General features: G+C 42.2%; 2 protein-coding genes across 2 annotated transcripts; one reads left to right on the top strand and one right to left on the bottom strand.

Moving 5' to 3' along the window:
- The first annotated feature begins 109 nt into the window (after positions 1-109).
- syt18b (synaptotagmin XVIIIb) lies at positions 110-2089 on the top strand. The gene is made up of 2 exons (XM_040163663.2): positions 110-655; positions 899-2089. Exons 1-2 carry the CDS (start codon positions 511-513, stop codon positions 1924-1926), a joined length of 1173 nt encoding a protein of 390 aa, XP_040019597.1. The 5' UTR covers positions 110-510; the 3' UTR covers positions 1927-2089.
- Positions 2090-3202: 1113 nt separating this feature from the next.
- Positions 3203-10429, bottom strand: LOC120809839 (uncharacterized). The gene is made up of 22 exons (XM_078082896.1): positions 10297-10429; positions 9884-10056; positions 9737-9801; positions 9349-9634; positions 9144-9238; positions 8951-9062; positions 8753-8848; positions 8519-8632; positions 8314-8418; positions 8075-8221; positions 7757-7986; positions 7390-7654; positions 7142-7238; positions 6996-7041; positions 6827-6896; positions 6300-6366; positions 6121-6203; positions 5952-6038; positions 5246-5383; positions 5002-5145; positions 4258-4318; positions 3203-3930 (listed from the first exon to the last, which is right to left on the bottom strand). Exons 2-22 carry the CDS (start codon positions 9971-9973, stop codon positions 3731-3733), a joined length of 2598 nt encoding a protein of 865 aa, XP_077939022.1. The 5' UTR covers positions 9974-10056; positions 10297-10429; the 3' UTR covers positions 3203-3730.
- Positions 10430-10855: the final 426 nt, after the last annotated feature.

The following is a 10855-nucleotide window of genomic DNA, read 5'->3' as shown; positions in this document are numbered from 1 at the left end:
TCTGGAACACTGTAGAAAAAAAGATGATTCAGGAACAATTTAGCGGTATTATAGGAGATAATATCTCCGCCCACAGTCCCCGCCCGCCAGGGAGAAAATAACACCGGTCAAATCACTCTGCAGATGAGATCACTGTAACGGGTTGAAAACGGGAATATACTCTATGCAAGCAGGGACATCAGGAGGTTTTCTTTTCAATTTTGAGCCAGGAAAGACATACGTGTCTGCTGAACATTGCTTGACTGTAGCTAAGTGAGAAATCCTTTTTTTAAACATATAGTTTGCAGGTTTTGATACTCACTTTGTTACTCAAAGCTGAAACTTAGGATTCTAAATATTCAAGATGTTTTTGCTCCTCTGTGACTTTTGCACTCAAAACGATGCCCTGGATTGACTCACGCAGACTCACGAGAGGAGATATCTCCAACACTGAAAGCCAGATAATGTTTTCATAAGTCAAACTAATTATCTTCTCCACCGGGACCAAACCTTCAGCACACTGTTGGAACGATGCCGTACCACGATGAGGAGTACCCGGGTCAGCCTCTGTGGCAGTCTGTGCTGCTGTTCTGCTGTAAGGGTATGATTGAGGGCATCATGATCATACTCTTCTTCTGGCTTCTGGTGCAGGTCCTTTTCACCAAACAACTGGAAGGTATGCTCTTAGGGGATAAGTTCCCTTAAAATATATTTTTTAAATGTGGTGCAATGTGTCAACTCACAAATGGGGACGTGATTTATGAAAGATTTGAAAAAACCCCTCCATTGACAGAACTTTGATTTGAAAAATTGTGTCACTGCTTTCAGAAACATGAGGTAAAATGATATATAGTCTGTTTTATGTAATCAAGATAAGCAGATTCTAAATTGCTGTTATTATTCTCGTTTGTGTCTACAGTTCACCTCCAAATTCTTCTTCTGGTTGGCCTGATAGTATTTTGTCTGTGTTTGGTCCTGGGATGTATTCTGTGCTGCAGGACGAGTAGGATTTGTGCAGTGCGAGACAAAGACCCTGTGTCATCAGACCCTGTGACATCAGCACCAGCTCACGCTGAACCTGTGACCTTTGCCCAGATCCCGCCTCCCTCGGCATCGATGACAGCGTCCGCGCACAAATACGGGGAACAGGATGGCGACATAGTGGAGTACCCCTCCACTTTCCCCAGCCCTACCCCTTCGGAGAGGGAATTTGCCTCTCTGTCGTTTTCAAAACGAGCTAGAGCTGGTTCTGAACAGAAGGAGCAGCCAAAGTCTTATTTCTCCCCGCGCCGCCTCAGCACACCACCGCTAATATCACCCCTTTATAAACCCATTCATCACAGTCACACTTCCCTGCCTTCATTTCCCAAACTGGGTCTGATGTCCAAAACATACAAGGCTCTGCAGAGGCGCTGCATGGTGACGGGAGGTAAACTATCTTACAATGAACACAGCAGGCTCACCAGTCCCAGTTCTGTCTTTGCTTCTTCGCCTGAGGAACCAATCCCGCTGGCTCCGTTGAGCTATGGCTCCGGTGCCAGCTGCCAAATGCCAGTATCGTCAAAACCCTGCCTCCATTTTACGATGGCCTTCTCCCCAGAGCAGCAGACGCTGGCAGTGACTGTCCTGGACCTCACTGGGACGACCCACAGGCTGCAGGATGCGTCTGTGCTGGGCAGTCTTCCGCCTCTGTACCCCTGTCCCGTACAGGCCTCCACCCAAAGTCCTGAGAGCCGCAGCCTGGTGCTGCTACTGAGGGTGAGCTCCGTGATGGAGCTCCAGAAGTGTGATCTGAGAATAGAAGTATACACCCGGGAAGCTCCAACCGCGCTGGGAGAACTGGAGGTGGAATGCGGAGGAAGAGACTGGAGAGCCGAGCATCCATTTCATCTGGCGAAAGAGCTAAACATAAACAAGTGGAAGCTAAAAAAGGGATCGGGGTATTAAATAACATAGGTTAGCAAGTGTTGACCTTCATTTTAAGATTGGTGGTATGGAAATGAATGTTGCAAGGCCTACTTTGATATTGTTTGCCTGTATTTCTGTTTCTGAGTGTTGGACATGTGATCTCTGTGGTCAGTGCAATTAAACTTTTCGGTTTTCCCCCTTTGTTGATTTATGTGATTTTTGTACACTGCAAGCCACATGCTTCATTTGCTGCTCATTGGGTTTTTCCTCTCTGCTCTTTAACTGCAGAGTCTGATCTTAGAGGACACACTGATGTTTAAGGGGCTTAGCTGCTAATCTTTATTTTGCGTCAGTATCAGCCACTGGTCCGTCACATCAAAGTCAAGGTCTTCAGAGCATATTACTTAGTCCACCTCGTCCACTCGTTGGCAGCAACAGGTAAAAACAACGTTTGATGTCACTTGAATTTGAAAAAATGCTTATTTGATTTGGAGATCCCGTAAGGACATCGTGCTATGGCGACATTACGCAAGCATGCATGTGCAAAGGCAAGTTTCGCCTTTGGAGCAGAGGTAAAGTAATTCCCTATGTTTGCTTTTATTGTTTGGGGGATTAAATGACGTCTTAGAGAACTTGAATGCAGCAGGAGATCATCCCTTTTTTAATGACATTTTCATTTAATCCCTTACTATTCACAATCCTCTGGAAAATGTTCCAATCTCCTCTTGATCTCTGTTCGGACAGATCTAATCTTTGTTTGCATTAGCCTGTCAAGGCATTACTTTCATCGCAGACAACATGTCCATTAGATTTTACGACATGGATAATCTCTTTTTATTTTGTATCATGTTTATGGCAAAGTGCATTTCTATGCCCAAAGGACAACATTTGGATTTAATACTTATGTTACTGTGTGGAATACTTCTGTCCTTTTTGACCCTCCTCCGGGAGACATCAATCAGCTTCCCCTCATGCTTGAGTTTATAATTGTGCAGCTCAAGATTGCAATCACATCATAGATTGATAACTGTATTTATTTGCAATCCTGCTTGCAAATGTCCCATTCCTACTTAATGTAAATGTAGGTGCCTCCAGTAGATAAAGTTCTTTGTCAAGTCTTAATCTGAGCTGCGGGTGCGATGCAGGACGTGCTGACTGGAGGGCCATGCAGGGGGAGCAGGCCCGCTGGTACCAAAACACAAGCGTGTTGTAAAAGCTTCATGACCAGTGGACATGACGTACTGTATTAACAAAATAAGATACCAAAGGTCCCCTTTTGCCACAATATGTACACATTAAATAATGCTAAAACACATTTTGGATTTCTAAAGGTAACCATATATTTGTTAAACAGACTAAATTCCATGAGCGTTTAGACATGACGACAATTGAACTGATCTTTATTTCTTTAAGAAATAGAAATGTTCTTATTGTGATGTGAAATGTTAGTGTTGACTTTTAAATCTGGAATGTGCAACCTTTTCACTTTTTTTCATGTTCATTGGATTTTGGGGTTAAGCACTCCACCTTGTACTACTTTAACCAAAACATACACATACTCTCAGGTGCATCTGTAATGATTTCATATAGAAACGTATCACATCATATAAATAAACATAAACTTTGGCCTAACAAAGCTTGGTGGCTTTTATTAAAACGTGTATCATAAGTATAAGCCAACCCACCAAGTTGAAATTGTTGAAGTGAAGTTCTTAAAATACGTTTAAGTAAAAGGTTGGCATAGTGTTGGCAGCAAGCGCCCTGTAGATGCTGGTCTATCATTTCATTGCACTTCATAGTATAAAGCAATGTTTAACCCATGCAGGAGTCTTAACAAAACACATTATTTTCCCTTTCCCTCCACTTCATCTTCATCAGGGCTAGATATATCCACAAGCTCAGCCAGGAATATTCCATCAGGAAGGAAGGTGGGCGGTCTTTCCTGATGCATGTCAATCTTATCTGAACAGCTACACGACTTGTCTGACTGTTTCTTTGCAGCAGGAGGGAAGTCTTCAATGGGTTGCTTGCACGTTAGTGTGGCTAAATCAGGGAGAATGGAGGAAAATAAAATACAAACATTTGAATTTCAAGATGTCATACGAATTCTGTATTTTGAGACATGCAGAAGTTGGAAGGTCGTGGATAGAAGAAGAGAAATGACATAAGATCAGGGACCTGTCCACCAGTAAAGTAGCTAGTTCATTTGACAACGCGCTCCATATTATTTAGTCAATTCAGGTATTGGTGGATAGCTCCCTGTCTGAGATAGAGAAATGACTCCCATGGTTTCCCTATAGGCTCCATACCATAAACATGGCACAGATTACAGCACAAATAATTATTACACTGATTTGTGTTTAACATCACCTTGCAGAAGATTCACATTTTTTGCCTTCAGATTGCAGATTTTTGCACTCAAAGATGATATCTGGCAGAGGAGAGAACGGTTTCAGTGTGATAAGACCCCTTGTATACTCCATTTTCTTTATTAATTCTTCTTTTTGTAGATTTTTGTCGATGGAAGATGATTTAATGGTAAAGTTCAACTTGCTCTTTCACATTCAGACCTTGATTGTTTGAAATAGTTGAATTTATATTCTGTTGGCACCAAATGACATTCAGACTTTTAAATGGCTTGGATACGGAGTTCATCATATTGAATCTGGATGTGACTGACTTGTTCTCACGTATGAGCTCATATACGAGACTGTGTGACACGTGACTCTTTCCTATCCTCTTTTTCTCTTTGAGTCGGATGTAACCGGTTCACTCCTCACCTTTAAATCTGATTATTTAGAGCAGGAAGAGTCATATGTGAGATTATGGCTGAACTACATTTTCACATAAGTGGTTTTGCAGCCGGGCTGACAGCTCTCTGCTGTTTGCTCTTTGATCGAAGCAGAAGCCGGCGTTAGCAAACACTCTGTTTGTGTGTAATGAAGGAATTTGCAGGTACGTCTGATAATTTCATCACTTGCTACTACGTTTATGAAACATGCAGTTAGGCTAATTCAGATCTCTTGAGCGATGTGGTGGCTGTTTTTCTTTAGGTGATTTAGTTCTGGCATATATAAAGCCTGTTTAGACTGAATGTTACCATTCATCATTCACCTGATTGTGGAGGTCATCCTCAGCATGAGCCTCTTCTTCCTGCTTTCCCTCCTCCCCTGTCGGCCAGTCACTGCCCTCCTCGTCCTCCTCGAACACTGGCATTAAACCGGAGCTCTGCTGCCAGATCCTCCTGTCCATTGGATTCTGAATACAAAAAAGAAAAACAAGATCTTTCTGCATATATATTCAGATTAGTCCAATCTTTTTTTTAAATCTCTGTCAGTGGTGCAGAGAGGTTGCTTACCCTTACAACTTTAGACGTGTGGGACCAGTCTTGAGGAGAGGAGACTCCAGTCTGACTTACTGGTGATCTGTTGCTGTTGTGAACGGGTCCCACCTCCTTTCCTTCCTTTCCTTCTTGCTCCCTAAATAGACTCTTTAACTACAAATATGATAAGATAAAGGACATTGCTTTTGAGAGGGATTTACAACAGGTATAAATCAACTTCGGAAGCCCCACAGGACTTTACTGAGGCAGAATTGTGCCTTGAGCTAAATACTCATGCCAGCTATGAACGTGCTCACAGAGACAGTGCCAATATGGGGATGTTTACTTTTCTCACCCTCTTAGTTTAGACATAATAAAATGTCAAGTAGCAGTAGCAAAAACTTGAAATATTAGCATGAAAATATTTTTATGAAAAGTAAAAGTTGGCATTATGCGGGAAGGAAGATATCATAAAATTATATATTATAGTATTTCTAAGCAGTAATTTGATCAGCTGATAAAGTGGGGATTTTATTTACTTATGGGTTGCAGCAAAGTCATCAATTTATACTAAAACAATAGTTTCCATGATATCTTAGATTAATTTAGATTACAAAATTGCATTAGCAATCAATCCATAGTTATTTCAATATTTCAATTCAAACCAAAGTTGTTCCATTACCCTCCATGGAGCTGCTGTGTTCAAATAAAACGTGTTATCTTAGCATCAAGCAGTAAATACCTGTTCAGTGACCATCCTCCGCTGCTGGTCCGTCTCTATATTAATTTGGTTCTTCCTGCCTTCAGCAGACGGCTCCTCGCCTTTAACCTGTGGACCAGTAGTCATCGATCATGTTGATCAGCAGTAGCGGAGGCCCTCTTTAGAGCAGTTGATCTCACAAAACGTTTACCGGGTAAAGCTGCTCCAGTGTTTGAGGCTTCTGGACTGCCGGAGTTTCCTGCCGCTGCAGCTGGTTCGTCCTCCCCCTGCTCTCTGAAAACATGAGGAGGAAAACGTTTTCGGAGCTGAGCCTGTGAGGAAAATCAACCCACTATCTTCAGTTTTTTTTTTTTTAAAGCTGGGTCAAACCTTCCAGCTGGGCCCTCGATGAGTCAGTGGTTGAGACATTTGCTTGGCCTCCATCTTCTTCAGAGTGCTGTTTTTATGAGTGTTCATGGGGAAAATACATGAAGAAGAGTTATCTTCTGCTTGTTTTGGGTGGATAGCGACCAAAACGAGAGCAGAAATTTTGAGTTTAGCCATTTTTTCCCCCATCTCCCTCATTCTTTCTAGATGCTTGAAAGCTTCTTCCCTAATATAGTAACAATGAAAACCCGTCCACTTTCACCGCTTTGTCTTTAAAACAACTACTAATTGGTCAGATTTTCAAAGAGGCCTCTCTTTCTCGTCGGTCGCTTCTCTCTTTCTTTTTGCTTCAGCCTTTGCGCCTCACTACTTTGTATACATACTCATTAATCATTTAAATTTACTGTCAGTACTCCATACACAAACTATTCCACCCAACCGCTTCCCACTCAGCCCCCCACCACGACCACCCACACACACCTTAACAGTGGGTTCAAATTGAGGTCAGCGAGAAAGGAACATTGCGTTACCTGAGGGGCTTTGTTTTGGCTGCTGTGGGAGTCCGATGGCGGCTCCCATAACAAAAGGGATTGTGATAAGCTGATGAAGTGTACACGATAAAGAGAAAGACCAATTTCATTTGGAGCATTTTTCTGATGGTACATTTTAAAAATTAAAGTCCCTGGAAAATCCACTCACACTGTCTGCGTCTCTGTGTCCTTAGTTTGCAACGAGGCTTCACGGCCTGCAAAGACAAGAGCACAGCACTTTAACACCTCCTTGTGGTTAAGAGTAAAAAGACACATGAATATTTGCAGGTGCCACAGATCAATACGTTGATTTACCTTTATCTTCATAACTGTGAAGCAGAGCCTGACTCCTGCTCCTCTCCAGCTCTCGTTTGCATGCTTCAAGCTCAAACTTCAGAAGTGAGTCTGAATCCTTTTGTTAAAAAAAAATATTGTTAAAAAAAAACTATTTGGCAGATGTGAAGCTTCCGCTTGTAGCTGTGAGTAGATTTGTTTCATTTTTTAACCTAGATTGGTCTGAATGAACTGATGTAGAGTAAAGTCATTTTCAAAAGATGTCTTACTTTACTCCTGGAGTTGTTCCTTTTGTGTTCCTCCAGCTCTTCCTGTGTGGACTTCAGTGTCAAAGCCACATTCTGCCATTTCTCTGCCCAGTGTGAGGCCGTTGCTTTTAACTCCTCGCTGCTCTGGACTCTCACTGCATCTTGTTTCCGATGTTCTTCCTCTTGCAGGTGTAGCTTCTCCCTCTTCTCGAGGACCTCAACCTCCAAACGCTGGCACCGATCCTGCAGTTTCTCTTTCTCTAACTCCAAAGCTCCCACAGATTTCCTGGATTATTTTTAAATTTCATAAAAGACAAGGTCATTTCACTACATTAAAATGAGTTCTTCTTCAAATATTGAAGATGTTGGTGCTTGTTCAACATCTCACCTAAGCCGGCGGCACTTTTCTTTCATCTTCTCTAACTCATCAGGTCCGGGTTGATTCATTTTAATCAACAGTTCTTCTTTTTCCCTGATCAGCTGAGCTCGTTCTGCCTCCACGGCTGTGATCTGTCTGGAGCTGGTAACCCTCTCTGCCATTGCCTCCCGTAGCTGAGACTGAGATGTTTTCAGTTCCTGTTTAATCATTTCTAGCTCACGTGTCAGCTTTTCATTTGCCTGGCGTGAAGACACAACAAGGATCATTTAACAAAGCATTCTGAAAAGGGGGAATTTTACAAAAAGATGTCCACTTCAAGCTTTCAACCTCTTTAAGAGCCTTGTTTTCAACTTTGACTAGTACGGCTTCCTGATGCCGCTCGTTACTGTTGGGCAAAGGGTCACAACCCTCTGAACTCGGTTGGTTCATCTGCAGCTGCAACTCCAGGACCCTCTGCTGCAGATCTGCTTTCTCCTAGACATGCAACAAGCCAGTGATGTTGCCAACACATACTATTTTTAAATTTAGATATATAAGTGGCTGTAATGGAAGATTATTTAACATACCTTGATAAAGTAATCTTTGTCAGACAGTGCCTCTGTCAGCTTGGCCTTTAGTTCTTTTATGTTATCCTCCAGTTTAAGCACATGAGTCGACAGGATGGCTTTATCCTGAGTGAGAAGATTTAAATACCATTTCCAATTCCTATTACAACATTTTAAATGTATCTGTAGGATAAAGAAAGTACTGATTGAGAGACAGGAGACCGACCAGGCACGCTTGACCGATCTTGTTGTTAGCTTCACTCAGTTGTTCTTCCATGTCACAGTGATTCTGTAGTCGTTGATTCATCTCCTCTATTTGATTCAACAGCAGTTTCTGTGTCTAAAAACACAGAAAAAAAGACCCACAGTGCAATAACGTGTAAGATTGAAACAAAAGGACGGCTGCACAACAGACAACTGCAGTGTGACTTTTGGATTTTGTCTGGAGTTTTTGGAGAACCTGGTTTTGTTCTTCTTCTTGTGTCTTTGACCTGGCCTCCGCATCTCTCAGAGCCTCTCTCATCCTGCAGAGCTCCGCGTCGACCTTCTGCTTCTCCTGAATTTAGGTGTAAATGCAGTGTTTGTCAGAGAAAAGAAAGAAAAGGAAATCATTTAGAACACACAGTTATTCTCTTAAACAAGAATGAAGCTTACACACCTGTCTGTGAAAGACGTCATGCATCATTGGTAATGTTTCATTTGGTGGATCACTGCTCCCTCTCTTCAAAGTACACCTCATTTGTATGAGGTCCTTCTCCAGCTGCAGGACCCTGGTGAATACATTTTGCATGAGAACTCAATATTTTTTCAGTCTTCCAAATTCTCCAGTCCGTGTGTTTTGCTGCACTTACTTTTCGTGAAGCTCTTCACGTTGCCAACCCTTCTCACACTTGGATAATTTAGCCGCCTCCTTCTCCTGCTCAAGAGCACCCATTGTTTCTGATAGCTGAGGCGAAGTACATGAGTGCAGTCATAAAACAATGCAGAGATTAAACACTTTTCAGCATAGAATTTGTTTACATAGACATTAAAAATTAATTTTCTGTTTGAACTTACCTTATGTTTCATGTCAAGTAGTTGTGCAGTAGTTATGTTTTTGTTCAGCTGTGAATTTCTGGTCCTCAGTTGGTCCAGCTGAGTGTCTAAATGCTTGTGAGCATCCTGAAGCCACTGCACCCCTTCTGCTTGTCTAACGCTACCTTCACATCGGGCGGCCCTTAATTCAACCCCCGGAGATGGAGGAAAGGTACGCGTAGCACCCCCAGACACCAGATGGGACAATGACTGCCACTTCCTCAGACTCGGGTCAGTCTGTCTGAAGCCACCAGTGCTCCCAGATGTGCTAGAATACATTCAGTTTATCAGCCAGAACTTCTTTCATCCTCGCTTGTAAATTAAAATGACTATGTGTCTGTTACTTAAAAACAAAAAATCTCCCCCTTACCTGGTGCTGGTGCTAGACAGGAACTCTGTCCCAGAAACAGTTGCCATGCCACACCATGCTGAGGTCTAGGACGGAAAACACAATAAAAACTTTACACTTTGATCAACATGTCTTACCAGAAAAAAAGATACCCCATCTGGATTTTACCTGAGCTCTAAAGCGTGATTTGGTGTCCCACATATCAAGGTCCGAGGTGAGGGTAAACGGACTCGAACTTCTGTATGAGGGTCTAAACATATTGTGTCTTCCTGGATCTGAGATGTCTCTTCCCTTTGTACGGTGGAGGTTAGAATCCTCGTCTGCCCACGTGTCCGCCCAGGCTTCAGGGATAGGTTTTCACACAAGGCCGATAGCTTGAGGCGTTTGGCTATTCTTGGATGATGAGCCTTAATATTTCCACTGTTTGCTTGATGATAAACAACTACTTTTAACATTACATGATTATTATAATGTGCTTGTGACAGATTTATTTTCTCTAAATATAAATTGTTTGACTACACCTTTTATACATATGTAAATACACGTAGGTTTGCATACTAAAGTGTATTCCTGTACGGTACCGTGGTGCAGAAATCCTCTCCCCGCTCCGCTTTCAAGACTCACACTGCGTTGATTGCAAGCTTTTCCATGGTTACCTGTGTACACAAGAGGCAGTGATGTGGGTGTGCCATGCGCTAACACTTCTGGGAAGGTCTTCACATGATCTCACTCAGTCTGCTGACTGGCTATTGGTACACTTGGGTTGTTAAGAACAACTCATAAACAGTGATCATAACACTCATAGGTTCTGATCATTATGTATTACAGTGAGTTCATTCAAATTAAGTATTTACTTTGGGAATACTGAGAGTAATATTTTTTTTAATAAATGTTCTTAGTTGGGGCAACAAAGGTTTTTAAAGGGAAAAATAAGCATATGTTGAGTTGTCAAATAGTACCATGGCTCTAGACGCCTGCTAATTCTTACGGGTCTGTGAGAAATATTGCATGCAACTGACTAATTCCACAGTTGTTTAGATCCATGGGATTAACGCTTGAATAGGCACCTGCGTTACATTGTATTTTAACTACAACAGAAGCGTATGCGTTGATAATTTTGATGATAGAAACCGCAGTATA

Source organism: Gasterosteus aculeatus, chromosome X (genome assembly GCF_964276395.1).
Source record: "Gasterosteus aculeatus chromosome X, fGasAcu3.hap1.1, whole genome shotgun sequence".
NCBI lineage: Eukaryota > Metazoa > Chordata > Actinopteri > Perciformes > Gasterosteidae > Gasterosteus > Gasterosteus aculeatus.
This window is presented reverse-complemented; position numbering and strand designations above follow the sequence as displayed.

Excerpts from the sequence above, each read along its gene's own strand:
- syt18b (XM_040163663.2), top strand. The coding sequence starts at position 511 with ATGCCGTACCACGATGAGGAGTACCCGGGTCAGCCTCTGTGGCAGTCT. Across the intron at positions 656-898 it reads TTTCACCAAACAACTGGAAG|TTCACCTCCAAATTCTTCTT; the intron begins GTATGCTCTTAG and ends TTGTGTCTACAG.
- LOC120809839 (XM_078082896.1), bottom strand. The coding sequence starts at position 9,973 with ATGTTTAGACCCTCATACAGAAGTTCGAGTCCGTTTACCCTCACCTCG. Across the intron at positions 6,897-6,995 it reads GACACAGAGACGCAGACAGT|CTTATCACAATCCCTTTTGT; the intron begins GTGAGTGGATTT and ends ACACTTCATCAG. Across the intron at positions 5,146-5,245 it reads ACACGTCTAAAGTTGTAAGG|AATCCAATGGACAGGAGGAT; the intron begins GTAAGCAACCTC and ends TTTTGTATTCAG.